The sequence below is a fragment of the Schistocerca americana genome, chromosome 8 (genome assembly GCF_021461395.2).
Source record: "Schistocerca americana isolate TAMUIC-IGC-003095 chromosome 8, iqSchAmer2.1, whole genome shotgun sequence".
Lineage (NCBI taxonomy): Eukaryota > Metazoa > Arthropoda > Insecta > Orthoptera > Acrididae > Schistocerca > Schistocerca americana.
Window position 1 is genome coordinate 523,999,430 of NC_060126.1, and position 15,611 is coordinate 524,015,040.

The following is a 15,611-nucleotide window of genomic DNA, read 5'->3' on the forward strand; positions in this document are numbered from 1 at the left end:
GATGAACACTAACCTGTTGATGCTACGTACTAATGTTCTTGATGCTAGTACTGTAGAGCAACGAGTCGCATGTCAACACAAGCACCGAAGTCAACATTACCTTCCTTTAATTGGACCAACTGGCGGTGAATCGAGGAAGTACAGTACATAGTGACGAAACTAAAATGAGCTGTAACATGGAAATTAAGCGTTTCCGGACACATGTCCACATAAGATATTTTCTTTATTTGTGTGTGAGGAATGTTTCCTGAAAGTTTGGCCGTACCTTTTTATAACACCCTGTATAAAGAAAGTACTTCGAGCTGAAGCAGTTTTGTCTTCGAAACAATGATCTCGCCTAGTGCTGAGCTGAGACGTTTGTGTGTGGTGACCGCAGCAGTGGCGTCAGCCATGAGTGGTGCGGCGCGAGGCGCCGGCTTCACGGCGCGGCGCATCTTCATCACGGCGCAGCTGGGCCTGGTCACCGCCGCCGTCTTCGAGCTGGCCGTGCGCCACCTGCGGCCCGACCTGTACGCGCAGCGGCCGCGCGACCTGGCCGCCCTGGGCCGGCAGCTGGCGCCCGAGTACGACTTCGTGGTGGTGGGCGGCGGCTCGGCGGGCGCCGTGCTGGCCAGCCGGCTGAGCGAGGCGCCGCGCTGGCGCGTGCTGCTGCTGGAGGCGGGCGGCCGCGGCTCCGCGCTCGCCGACATCCCGGCGCTGGGCGCCACGCTGCCGGGCTCCGCCGACGACTGGCAGTTCCGCGCCGAGCCGTCGCCGGCCTTCTGCCGCGCCATGGACGCCGGCCGCTGCCGCTGGCCGCAGGGCCGCGCGCTCGGCGGCACCAGCCTGCTCAACGGCATGCTGTACGTGCGCGGCAACCGGCGCGACTACGACGGCTGGGCGGCGGCGGGCAACGCCGGCTGGTCCTACGACGAGGTGCTGCCCTACTTCAAGAAGTCGGAGGACGCGCGGCCGGCGCGGCTGCGCGCCGACGCGCGCCACCACGCCACCGGCGGCTACCTCACCGTCGACGAGTACCGCTACCGCACGCCGATGGCGGACGCGCTGCTCGACGCCGGCCGCGAGCTGGGCTACGACGTCGTCGACTACAACGGCGAGACGCAGTACGGCTTCGCGCGTTTCGCGGGCACCGTGCGCGACGGCTTCCGGTGCAGCACGGCCAAGGCCTTCCTGGAGCCCGCCGCCGACAGGCCCAACCTCGACATCAGCATGCACTCCGTCGTCGAGAGACTGCTGGTGGACCCCCAGTCCAAGAACGCCACGCACGTGGTGTTCACCAAGGGCGGTCGCCGCTACACGGTCCGCGCCACCAAAGAGATCGTCGTCTCCGCCGGCGCCGTAAACTCGCCCAAGCTGCTCATGCTGTCCGGCATCGGGCCGAAGGAGCACCTCGACGAAGTAGGCATCTCCCCGGTCGTGGCGGATCTGCGGGTGGGAGACAACCTACAAGATCACATCGCAATGGGCGGGCTGCTCTATCTCGTCGAGTTCCCGGTTTCTCTGGTCGTTCCGCGCCAGCTCAACACCAAGAATGTCTTCGACTTCCTGGTCCGTAACGAGGGCCCACTCATGACGACTGGAATCGCAGAGACCCTCGCCTTCGTCAACACCGACTACTCTAACGACACGTCGTACCCCGAGGTGGCGCTGTACCTCTCGGCTGTGCCGGAGACGGTCGACGGCGGCGTCTACCTCAAGGGCGTGCTCGGCCTCAGCGACGAGTTCTACAGCGCCGTCTACGAACCGGTGCTCTACCGCGACGGCTTCACCGCGCTCGCCACTCTGATGCACCCCAAGAGCAGGGGAACCGTGCGGCTGAGGGACGCCGACCCCAGTTCTCCACCGCGTATCTTCCCCAACTACCTCGCGCACCCGGACGACGTCCGGACGCTGGTCGAGGCGGCGAAATTCGGCGGTAGGCTCAGCGCCACGGAGACGATGCAGAAGCTGGGCTCCCACGTCAACCCGTACCCGTTCCCGGCCTGCAAGCACCTCAAGCTGATGTCTGACGAGTACCTGGAGTGCGCGCTCCGCCAGCACACCATGTCCCTGTGGCACTTCGGCGGCACGTGCAAAATGGGCCCGGACTCCGACCCCGCCGCCGTCGTCGACCCGCAGCTCAGAGTGCGCGGCGTGAACGGCCTCCGGGTCGCCGACTCCTCCGTACTGCCGGTGCTGCCCACTGCCAACACCAACGCTCCGACCATCATGGTGGCAGAGAAAGCCTCTGACATGATACGAGACCAGTGGATTACTCCTGGCGACCTCTTTGGGTAGACAGTGCGGAAAAACAATTTTCTTCACACGCATGAACTGATTAAACGAACAAGTCACTGTTTCCATCTCGTCTGTTTATTACTTTATCTGCAAACTTTTATCGAACCCGTACACGAGATTGTCCAGTTCTGGACTCACAGGTTATTCTGAAGTGCGACAGGTGTGTGGAAATCAGTTTCACACTATTAACCCATTTAAAATATTAGAGCCATTGTACGTCGATGCACGAACAGTTGCTATGTATCGGAACTGAGCAACGAGCTCCGCTCATCTTGTCATTATACTCCTGTGGACTAGATGAATCCTCAGTTGGTCCTAGAATTTTTTTTCTATCACTTATCATTTGTTTCGCTTCCGGTACTCGTATTCTAATGTTACAAACGTGGAGATTGTTCGCAGTGCACCTTGAACTGCAGGCTTCCAGTAAACGGGTCGATTTATCAGTCTAAAAGTTGGAGGAACGCAAGATCACAGCACTTCCTATAGGACGTTGACTAGTAAACCACTGTGGAAACGAAACTTCGCGATAAGGACAGCGTCACTACGCTTTCCGATATATATCTTGTCTCTTTGTGTCTTCATCTACCATGTCAGATGTTGAGAACCGATATTTTGAATTTGCTGACACACTCTCTGTCATACTGTATACCTGTAGCATTTAAAAATAGCCCGTGTGTCCTCAACAAGTCTATCTCGTACAAGCATTAACTAGAACTATACAGCTAAAGTAATAAACAGTAGAGGTGGAAATGATTACTTTTATCATTTAATGCATTGTAAAGATACCAAAGTGCAGTGCGCCAAACACGACCACCTCATTTACATCGTTTGAATTTCATTGATGCAGACATTTTTCTCGTCAACATAGTATTGTGTAAATACCTTAATACACTGTCCTACAGTTCTGTGCATTCGTGTATGTTTTCACATATTACATAAAGTCCTGTTTTAACTGGCATGTTTCTGTCTGTGTCCCTGGCTTCGGGCGGAAACCAAACGCCGGCAGCATTGGGATTGCGGCTTATAGTCCAATGGCGACGAGATGAAGGAGGTTCGAGACATTCTGAATCTGCGATCGTTTGAAACAATCTTCAGGCTGCGTGTGGTGTAGTCGACTGGTTAGTGATACAGTCGTCGACTGTGGCGAAAGCTACTGCTGTGTTCTCTCTACGACTCGGTGTTAGCTTAACAGTGGAAAACGGTGGGTGTATACTTTCTCCACAAATTAAGTTTGAGTTACAGAATAACCAAGTGACACCCCATTTCCTTCCAGACTGCTTCGTAGTGACCTGTGTCATCTCTGTAAGTCACAATCTAGTCTTCGTCTTTACTTCGTATTGTAATCTCATCGTGTAATACTATTTCTAAAGTATTTTGATACTAATACACCTCAAGAATAAATAAGTTTTTCTTGTAAAATCTCATGAATGTACAATTTTAACATTAGCAGCATAAAATTAGAAACCTAAAGATATTTCATAACTGTTAAATTACATGCTAGTTCAGTATGCTTCAGATGGGAGCTGTGGCAAGGATGACAGAAACAAGATAACGAATTTTTGTCCAGGTAAAACAGCTCCTCAAAAATATGCGTATTTGTCTTGTTCATTCCGCGCGTTGGTGAACGCAGAGGGTTGTAAACAGATCATTCGTTCTTAAGCAGCAACCAGTAGCAACCCTCGTCACAGATCACTGTTCCTCCTCCCATTATCGTCTGTTATATTCACATGTTGTGTTATCCAGTCGAAACAGCAGCCATTAAGTGCCATTTGTTGAGAATGGCTGCCTCGGTATTGTATTTATATGATTCGTCAACGGAACTTGTAACCTCCCCCTCACTTATCGACCTTAATGACAGTGAAAAATTAAACCGCTTGTACCTAATGGAAATTTGGGAAAGCAATCGTCACCGAAGTTAATCTGTCGGTAAAGAGGGAGGAAAGGGTTACATCTAAATGAAAGGAAAAATGCAAATGAAACTGGTGGAAATTAATTTTGAAAAGGGGTAAAGTTAATAAAGAAAGTAAATGTGCGGCCGTTACGTTAACAATTAACTAGCGGTAATTAGATATTTGGGGGAAATTACGGTCGCCAGACCTAAGGACAGTTACTATAGTAACTGAAAAAGAAAGGTAATTACACATATAATTAGCACTAGAAGCGTGGCAACTGAAGGTTGACACGTGTAGTGTGAAAACTGAAAGTTTGGCAGAAGTAATAAATTTCGCTACACTCTGACTTAATTTTGCAAAAGAATTAATAAAACCGGAAAACTGAAAGTTAATTTAGTGACTGAAATTAATAAGAAGCTTTCTTTCTTAAGCACATCGAAATTCAGTAAAATACGGTTAGTCTTGGACTACCTCAACAATCATTTCAAAAGCAACTTGACTTTGCGCAATTTAGAAACAAGAGATTTAACTTTGAACTTGAATTAAATGATTCTGAACAATTAACAATAGTAAAATTTAGTACGTACCAAGCTGAGCTGCAGTCACAGGTAAGCTAAAATATGCTAACAAAACTCGCACTCTTAATTTGTGCTCGTGTGACCTAAATATTGTAGCCAGCTATGAATACTTTAACTGAACTTTGAAATTAAAGCAGTGAAATCTAATTATATTATTTTAATGCTGGCGTTTGAATTTCAACGACACTCGGGTTCATTTCGGAAAAGGAAGGGACCCTGCTTGGCAATGCAATTGGGACAATGAGCAACAAAGGTTCATGCTAAGTTGCTGTAATTTTGCGAAGCAAATGGAACAATTTGAAAAGCTGAGGTCTGCCATACAGTTCTGAAACTTTACGTGCTTTTAGTCTTCCTTGTTGGTTGATTGAAGGTTTGAAGCCGTCGATCGAGGAGGTGGCGACAGTCACTCATTGTCGGCCGTCGCTGTTGCAGAAGCTGGATGTTGGCGCGCCTTCTTCTCGACACGGTCACCAGACGAAACGGGCTCTTGATGTGCGCCGGCTAATGCTTCCCGTCCGCGACACCATGTCAGAAACTATTATCGCAAGTCGAGCGCAATTACATGCTGCCAAACCCCGAAAGCGCGGCAACTCGCGGGAGCGTCACACAACACACCTGCTCCACTCGCTACTCCAGCCGGACTCCCTCTTGCTCTGCCCGCGCTCCACGCGGCAGAGTTAACACTACCAAAGATCCTACACACTTTGATTCTTCACACGACCCATCGATGTAATCGTTCGATAGCAGTTTTCCCTAGGCAAGACCCAGCGTAAAAATACAAATAATATTTACGAAACAAAGCAATTATACATCGACGTAAGTGCATAAATATATATATACAAACAGTAAAACAATGACAATATATAAAGAGACAGAAATGTCATATCTTGAGGTAACAAAACAAGGATAAAAAATAATAGTACAATAGATGGAAATAGGAGGATATGCATTTCCGGCGTTACAAACTTTCCGTCCGGATTATCTGCCAGTTTTCATTTCATCTCCAATGACATCTTTGATGACGGGATGTTAAAGCCTGTCTTCCTTCTTTTCTACCATACCCACTAGAAACCCGAGAAAATCCTAACCAGGTTTCAGGCTCCACCCTGGACATGCTGCCTTAGGCATTAAATGATTCAACTGGATCATCCCCCCACCTTCCACACTCACACAGAGCAGCACTCGATTTCTTCCCCTGTCCTTGACAAACTGATCCAGAACTGCATGTATAACGTGACCAAAGTTGGAGGGTAGCCAATTCCAGATCTTCCTTACTCCTTCGAGTAGTGACACATCACTACAATAAAATTAAGAACTCCATGTTCGCAAAATTCGTATGACTGATAATTCAAAAAATTCCAGAACTTCGTCCTCAGAAATTTTCTGCTCTTACCTTTTACCGGTCTTGCATGCTCTCTGTCGAAATACTCTCCTCCACAACGGATACACCGCTCCAACCGCCGTTTCCACTTCCAGAAGCAGTCTCGGTACGCCCCTCTGCGTCTTCTCTTTTATCTCGTCTATCGTTTCAAATCTTCGTCCTTTCAACGGAGTTTTCAACTCTGCAAATTAACAGAAGTCCGCAGGAGCCAGGGCTGGACAGCACGGACGATGAGGCAGCACACTGCTTTCGTTTTTTGTCCGATAGTCACCCACCAAAAGGGATGGGTGTGCTATCGTGATGCAAGAGCCATGATTTGTCTCGCCACATTTCAGACCGTTTCCTTCTCACATTTTCTCGCAGTTGCACCTGTGGCACGGAGTCACGATGGACAATCCTTCAAAGTCAAAGAAAAAATTTTAACGTGCTTGAGAAGAGAATAAAATTTGAAGCTACAAGATCCGATGAATTTAGTGGAGGTGTCAAAATAAAATAAACATGCCGAGGGCTGAAACTTCCTGGCAGATTAAAACTGCGTGCCGGACCGAGACTCGAACTCGGGACCTTTGCCTTTCGCGGGCAACTGCTCTACCAGCTTATCTATCCAAGCACGACTCACGCCCCGTCCTCACAGCTCCATACTGGCAGAAGTAAAGCTATGAGGACGGGGCGTGAGTCGTGCTTGGATAGCTCAGCTGGTAGAGCACTTGCCCGCGAAAGGCAAAGGTCCCGAGTTCGAGTCTCGGTCCGGCACGCAGTTTTAATCTGCCAGGAAGTTTCATATCTGCGCACACTCCGCTGCAGAGTGAAAATCTCATTCCATGCTGAGGGCTTTTGTTTTTCTGGGAGCTATGATGTACACTGTGGAACGCAATGAAACACCTTCGACAACTGAACAGTGGAAATTGCCACTTTTTCCTCGAAACGTGTTTTCAGAGTTATTGTGTTAGAGTTATTGTTCTCGGTACTCTGTTACATTTCCCTAGACTTGGTCCAAGTGTCGAATCACGGAGGAAACGATTCAGACATTACCAGATGGCATGGCGCATTGTCTATGTGGCAAGCAGTCCTTCCCTGTTGAGTTCCAAGTGCTGTGCGTCAAGACCTCCTCAATTTAGCCTAGGATGGTTTGGTGACATATTACACAAGTTTTTGCTGAGTGGGCATTGCGTTTTGAGCAGCGACAGGTTTTTCAATTATAGAGGAACGTAGAAAGGTAATCAAGGCTTTTGTTTCGCAAGATGTACACAAGATATTGTTGAGTCCGCTAAAGCCATTCCCTGTAATTCCAATGCATACAACTGAATTTTTTTTATTTAAAGGCGCTGCTGAAACGTTTTTGTCAATGCAGGCGTTTAGCAAATGCAGTATGATCAAAGTGTTTCATACTCATCCATCTGGAACAGTTATTAAAAATTCTTACTCTCAAACAGAAGAGCGAAAAAATGCTAGTATCTTCATAAGATGAAAGATTATGGCAGATGTATGCCAAGCCGTCTTTCTTTTCAAATGTTTGTAGGTTACAAAGCAGAAAAACTTGATGATGATGTTGCCATTTCTTCCTCAATAACATAAGAAATTATACTAAACTGTGTAACATCTGATCCCAAGAATTGAGATGTGTACGGAACAGAAGTCAATACCAAAGGATTTTTTGCTTGGATTTAATTTTGTTATTCTTTTGTAGAAAACTGAAAAGAAATGAGAAATGGTTTTTGTTCACTAGATTTCTACTAGTTAAGCTATTGCTGCTGTATGTATATACTTGTATTATCACAAATAAAACTTAGTTCCTCAGTATTAATGGCACTTCAAACAATAACTTTCTTATTGACACTTAGAACCAGCCAGTTTCCTGGTACGGCCCTTCAGAACATTCTTCGTAAATTATTTATTTTCTCGTTCCTCTAATTTTTTGCGGTAATGGGCTGAGCGGCATATTTCTGTGGTAGCAGAATACTTTCTAATTTTTTTGGATACAAATAAGTTATGTACAAGAAGAGACAGGCTGTTTTCTGATTCTCCTGAGAATTGCGATATTTGGCACTTAGAACCTTTTCCATTTCCATTTTCTGATTATTCTTACCATGCAAGTAATAATTTCGTCACGCAGTTTTCTAGGAAGGTTTGTGCGATTTCCCTAGATAATCATGGATATTCATGGAAGGTGTTACATCAGATTAATATAGCACTGAACACGAAAGATATCGGAACTACTTTTATCCTTTCAAGAAACACTGGTCCAGTGGCAAAGAAAATGGCGGCGGTCCGTCTGCACAGAACCTCATTGTGCAGGTGAAAGCGATCGAATATGGGTTTTGTCCTGTTTGGCAGTGCTGAAAGAATAGATTTTTTTTTTCGTCCTAGACGTCACAGATGTGAATTTTATTGCTTGGATTTTGTTCAAGAAGTAAGTAAACGAGGCATCCAGAACAGTATGACGCACGTCAGTGTTAATGATGGGCAGTTTATTTCTTTACGTAATCTTCTCTTACGTGACATCTTCTTTTCTGATACGCGGCGGCCTTCTTTGACTGGCGAGTGGCAGTTGACATTTTATCGTCCACTGCTAGCAGAGGCGTCCCTGACCTCTGCTCAGCGCTGAAGCTGCTGTGGACACATTTAAAGTGTTTGCACCACTCGACAGCGATAGGTAGGTACTGCTGCATAGTCGATTCCGTCTGAACCACCCAATACTGTCTTCATTAGTATAATTCGCGGATTTTTCATGGAGGATGGCGAACGTAGTTGTAAATACAACTCCGTGCCCGACGTCATCCCCGTACATGCCCACGAAGAATTTGTTGCAGCTCAAATGAACTCTGCAGCTTCGGTTCACAGTGCTAGATATTACAAGTTCACTTAGTTAAAATCAATTCCAAATGAAGACCAAACCTTTCTGAGCCTTCGGGTTTATTTTTACAAATATAAACACTGGAGTGGCGTGAAATAGGAAGACGAAAGGAAATACAAAAACTTTTGCATCCTTGTTTTACCATCTCTCTCCGAGTTTCTTGATTATTTGATTATGTCTAATCACGAATCGTGTATATCTGTATTTAATCTCTCTCTCTCTGTCTCTCTCCCCTCCTGTTTATTCTGTTTGGCAACCTTCTTAAGTAGAAGAATGATGTAAAATGTAAAAGGATAAAGTCCTTGAATGCAGTATCCTTTCAGATTAGTTAAATTCTCTATACTCTCCCGGTGACTTGAAGTCGCTACTAATGCTTAAACAATACTTTAGTGCAGTAATGTTGCAAACAATGTAATGTCTTTATAACTGTTAATAAAAAATGTATTACCTTACACACTGAGAGACAGCTTTTAGTTTTGCATCTACTAATGATACCCATCAAGTTCCTGTGCTTCATAACCGTTAGTAATATACAATCTGACTTTCTTAAGTTGCCAGCCTCAGATATTTTGTGTCAATTGAAAACACCGAAACAAGTTTATCAGCTAATACTGAAATTGCAATTGTTTTTCCTGTATGAACGATCCTCGTATCTGTCGTTGTTTACTCGTATGTCGAAGCTGTTTTGGTCATTTTAAGTGAAGTTATAAGAGGCGGAAAGGTATTGCCACTGAAAGATGAAAAGAGGTGAATTCGCTGTTTTGTGATAATTACCGCATATAAGGTTTACATTTTCATTATTAGATAATTTGATTCAAAATTTCTGAAAAATACGTTTTTTTAAGACACAGAGTACAAAGAAATAGTTGGTATCCTTCTCAAAATTAAATATGTATTTTAATCGTATACATTACTCTTGAACTCTATATTTCTTTCTTTAAACGTTGTTCAACTCAGTCAGCGGCAGGAAGATTGTATTGATAGTACAGTCGAATGACAGCAAAATACGAAAATCTGAGGACATGAATGTTCTCGTTTGAGGGTGCTAGTCATCTAAAGTATGGTAATTTTTGTGCAATCTTCCTATATTAAACTTTGCAATTCGCAAAATTTTCTCCACTTTCCATCGAATATTAAAGGCTCCCCATAATGACGAAACAGTTTGTCAAATTTCGTCTGTTTGTCAAATTGTTTGGCATTGTGCTGGTATGTTTGACGTGCTTGTTAAAAAAGACTATTTAACGTGCTTGAAAGATGTTTTGTTTGAAATCTGGTTTGAGAAATACATTTGACCGTTTAGGCGTATGTTTGTCAAAAGACGGCTAATTGCCGGACTTCCGAAGTGACGGACCGTACGAATGTAGATATTTCGAAGCATAATTTTAACCGAAAAAGATTTTTTATTGTTGCTTACCTCTTTGTATTTTAAGTTGTCACAGTTGCGGCCATTACGATCAAAGGATTATATGGGAAAAAGAAAATATCACAGGTCGTTACCAAAACAGGGGAGAGGTTGCATGATTCCCATCCAAACATTACACAGGAAGACACGAAGAAAAAAAATCATTGTTTTATGCATGACGTACAATCCACAAATTTGAAGACTTTGAAATCTGCTCCACTTGCCAGGTATTTCAATGATACATTTAATGGTTGAGAAACTGGCATCGATGTGAAGGCGAAGTAATTTCAACAACTTAACAAAAGTTAGACTGTCAATTCGGAGAAAACTGATGCAGTCATCAGAGTCTGAGTGTGATATTTCGTGATTCAGATTTTAATTGATATATTTAGCTCCCAATCTGAACATTCCGTGGATCAGCGTCTTGATTTATTTTCTGCTTTATACACAATGCTAAAAATGCTTTGTCTTTATTGGCACCCAACCCTACTAATGTCAAAATACGCCGCGACGGTGTACATATGGCCTGAGACCTGTTTCAAAAGTGTGGTTAAATTTGATAAATTTCGTTTGTTCTTCTGCGCGCTTGTTTGATAATCCCATGGGCAGACACTCAAAATTTTACAGACAAATTTTATTGTTATGTGGCGAAGAGTACATAGTGTACTGAGATCTTTTCCACGTCTTAACATCCCCTTTCGGAATGATACATAGGAGATGAATTTGTGTACCCCTCGGTATGAGACCGAATTTCTCTAATTTTATCGTCGTGGACATTACTCGAGATGTCTGTTAGCGGAATCTCTTTGTTTTCTGAGTGCTTTGGAAAGTGAGCTCTCGAAATTTAGTGACTAGGCTCTAGGCTATGACCCTTCAGTTTGTTAAGCATTCCTGCGACACTTTCACCCCGACCAAACGAACCTGTCGCGAATCGCGCAGCTACTCTCTGAAACTCTTCAATTTCTTGCGTTTATTAAATGGTTGAGGTTGTCAGGCCGACAAAATTACTCAAGAATCTGTCGAACGAAAGTACTGTAAGCTACCTATTCCGCTATTCCGTGCTTCAGATTCTTCCAACAAATCACAGTCTGGCATCTGCCTTACTCGTTGGTAGATTTATGTGGTCGTTCTACCTTCCGGACGGAAGCTCTTCCTGATTTATTTATTATTATTATTATTAATTCTTTCCTTTCTCAGACGTTATGTCTGGTTAAAAATGGAAAGTGTGGCGGACCTTGATCAAGCGTAACTTCCTTTTAACTGTATTACCTTTCAGGTAATTGAACATGTATCAATAATTACAGATTTCTGTAGTTGTATATAAACGTTTGGATGCAGCTGTATTGCGTTGATGTACTGGTGGATATTGCGTGGTATGACTCCTTTAGTTGATAGTATAATTGGTATGCTGTCAACTTTATCCAGATGCCACATGTCTTTGACTTCCTGAGCCAGTCGGATGTATTTTTCAATTTTTTCTCCTGTTTTCTTCTGTATGTTTGTTGTATTGGGTATGGATATTTCGATTAGTTGTGTTAATTTCTTCTTTCTGTTGGTGGGTATGATGTCAGGTTTGTTATGTGGTGTTGTTTTATCTGTTGTAATAGTTCTGTTCCAGTATAATTTGTGTTCATCATTCTCCAGTACATTTTGTGGTGCATACTTGTATATGGGAACGTGTTGTTTTATTAGTTTATGTTGTATGGCAAGTTGTTGATGTATTATTTTTGCTACATTGTCATGTCTTCTGGGGTATATTATTATTATTATTTGCTGATCGCCAAGCATCGATTTAAATTGTATGTAACCTTTTCGTCTATCTACGCATGTTACGTTGCGTGGATTTATGTTTGGAGATAGCTGCGAAACTTTGAACCTCGCACTGATCATCTGCAAGGCTCCGTGCGTTTCGTAACCAGTTTCTGAGCAGGGCCATCTTGCTGTATATAACTGCGTCATGTGCTATCATCCTACAGGACAGTTCGCCGGTTTCCGGAGCGTCGTGCATAGAACAACAAAAACTGCGTCAGCTCTGCAGCTGAGTGCGGCAGCCGCGCGACCTTTATGAAATACTATAACTGTGAGTGGCATTGTCAACAGAACTACCTGACGCCCGGGGGTCAAGGTTGGCACGTGCTCCGTTCGCGAGCGGTGCGGAGCAGTCGTTGCACTCTTCTCGTCTGACCGGTCTGGCCGCCGCCTTCTGAACTGCCACACGTGGGGCCATCAGCCCCACCTCCCCCCCCCCCCCCCCCCCCTCCCCCCAAAGTTACACAACGCTTATAGGAAAATTTGCTCTTGGAGATACACTTTTACTACACTAAAGCGGCACAGAAACTGTTATAGGCATGCGTATTCAAATACAGAGATATGTACAAGACAACAAGTGTCTGGCGCAGTTTTGAGGTCGGTTACTGCTGCTACAATGGCAGGTTATCAAGATTTAAGTTAGTTTCAACGTGGTGTTATAGTCGGCGCACGAGCGATGGCACACAGCATCTCCGAGGTAGCCATGAAGTGGGAATCTTCCCGTACGACCATTTTACGAGTGTACCGTGAATATCACGAATGCAGTAAAATATCAAATCTCCGACATCGTTGCGGCCGGAAAAAAGATCGTGCAAGAACGGGACCAACGACGACTGAAGAGAATCGTTCAACGTTGTAGAACTGACAGCCTTCCGCAAATTGATACAGATTTCGATGCTGGGCCATCAACAAGTGTCAGCGACCGAACCATTCAACGAAACACCATCGATATGGGCTTTCGGAGCCGAATGCTCACTGGTGTACCCTTAATGACTGCACGACAAAAAGCTTTACGCTTCGCCAGGACCCATCAACACCGACATTAGACAGTTAATGACTGGAAACACGTTACATGGTCGGAAGGGTCTCGTTTCAAATTATATCGTTTGGATGGACTTGCGGGTATGGAGACAACCTTACGAATTCATGGATCCTGCTTCTCAGGAGGGGACTGTTCATGTTGGTGGGGCGTGTGCAGTTGGGGTGATATGGCACCGCTGATACGTCTAGATACGACTCTGACACGTGACACGTACATAAGCATCCTGTCTGATCACCTGCATCCATTCGTGTCCATTGTGTATTCAGACGGACACGTCCAGAATTGCTACCGAGTGTTTCCAGGAACAACTCTTCTGAATTTAAACACTTCTGCTGGCCACCAAACTCTCCAGGGTAAACATTATCGAGCACATCGGCTCGCAGGACTCCTACATGATATTAGGCAGGTGTACCAGTTTCTTTGCCTTTTAAGTGTGTTTACATTTTAGAAGAAGAACCACAGGAGGTATTGAAAAGATGGCAAGAATGTATTGAATGTATAAGGGGGATGAAATACAAAGATAAATTAAGGTTGAAGAGGAGTAATATGTGCCGGAAGATGGAAAGGGATTCACTATCTTGGAAGCAGAAGTAGAAAAAGCGCTGAAGTAGGTGAAGAATAGGAAGGCATGTGGAATTGATGATTTGCCAGCAGAATTGTTGAAGAGTCTGGGAAACAAGACAAAAAAAGAAATAGTCTACCTCTGTAACGACATATATGGCAAAGGGGAATGGCCTGAGGACTTCCTTGCAACAGTTACGACACCAGTAGAGAAAAAGAGAAACACTAAAAAATGTGAAGAGCACCGGACCATCAGTCTAATTTCTCATACAGCTAAAATCTTGCTGAGAGTGTTGAATAGAAGGCTATATGGCAAGCTGGATAGAGGGATTGCAGAGGAGCAGTTCGGATTTAGAAGAGGAAAAGGAACAAGAGATGCTACTGGCTTGTTAAGAACTATAGGGGAAAGATATATGGAGAAAATCTTTGCTGTTTTTATAGATTTAGAAAAGGCTTTTGACAGAGTCCAGTGCCGGCCGGAGTGGCCAAGCGGTTCTAGGCGCTACAGTCTGGAACCGCGCGACTGCTACGGTCGCAGGTTCGAATCCTGCCTCTGGCATCATGGATGTGTGTGATGTCCTTAGGTTAGTTAGGTTTAAGTAGTTCCAAGTTCTAGGGGACTGATGACCACAGCAGTTGAGTCCCATAGTGCTCAGAGCCATTTGAACCATTTTGAACAGAGTTCAGTGGAACAAGCTGATGGATATTTTGAAGAGGAAAGGAGTAGGTTGGAAAGAGAGACGACTGATATAGAATCTATTTTTACACCAGAAAATAAGGATAAGGATTGGAAATGAAATGTCAGAAGGAAGCAGCATTGGATGAGGTGTTAGACAAGGTTGTTCCCTTTCCCCACTGTTGTTTGACACATACTTTGAAGAGATTATTGCGAAAGGCATTCAACACAAGGAGTAGATGTGGCAAATTAGATAAAGGTCTAAGGTAAAGGTTTGGCAAATGTTTTGTCTGGAGTGTGGTACTATATGGGGCAGAAACATGGATGCTGAGACGAGAGGATGAAAAAAGGTTAGAAGCATTTGAGATGTGGATGTGGAGGAGAATGGAGAGAATAAGCTGGATGGAAAGAATGAGTAATGAAAGAGTATTGGAAAGGGCTGATGAGAGAAGATGTCTGCTGAAGGTTGAAAGAGAAAGGAAAAAGAACTGGTTGGGACATTCACTGAGAAGGGAGTGCTTGCTAGCAGATGCTTTGGAAGGATTGGTTTGTGGGAGCAGACTAAGATGAAGAAGGAGATACAAGATGATAGACGACATAAAGGGCAGAGGAAATTATGCAGACCTGAAGAGGATGGCAGAAGACCGGACAGCCTGGAGAACTACCACGTGAAAACCTGCCTGCAGGCAGAACACTGATGATGATGACTAGGGCCCGGATTTTAATGACAAGTCATTTTTTTTTATGAACTACAGGGTGAATTTTAGAACAATTTATACACAAATCTAGGCATTTTAGTGTCGAAAAATGTATTTTGATTGTGCATATAAAGTCATATTTCAACAAATTTTAGTAATAGGTCATATTGCGGCTAACTTTTAATATAAGAGGTCATATTTCCGTCAACTTTTGTCAAAAATGTATATACCGTTTTTCTCGTATCTTACGGACACACGGATAAGAAAATGAATATGTTGCTCACGAGACATTATTTAACGTGCTATTATGAACGATAAACAGATAAATTGGTACACAGGACTGTAGCAGAAAATCGGTGTACCACAACAGTTGTTTCACGAACATAAAACATTGTTGCGCAGAGTCGACAATACACTCTCAGAGCCAACAAAGGCGGCTTC

The 15,611-nt window shown here is 44.4% G+C and overlaps 1 protein-coding gene across 1 annotated transcript; it reads left to right on the forward strand.

Moving 5' to 3' along the window:
* The first annotated feature begins 383 nt into the window (after positions 1-383).
* Positions 384-3,235, forward strand: LOC124544792 (glucose dehydrogenase [FAD, quinone]-like). Its single transcript, XM_047123474.1, has one exon. The coding sequence runs from the start codon at positions 391-393 to the stop codon at positions 2,275-2,277; it is 1,887 nt and encodes a 628-aa protein (XP_046979430.1). The 5' UTR covers positions 384-390; the 3' UTR covers positions 2,278-3,235.
* Positions 3,236-15,611: the final 12,376 nt, after the last annotated feature.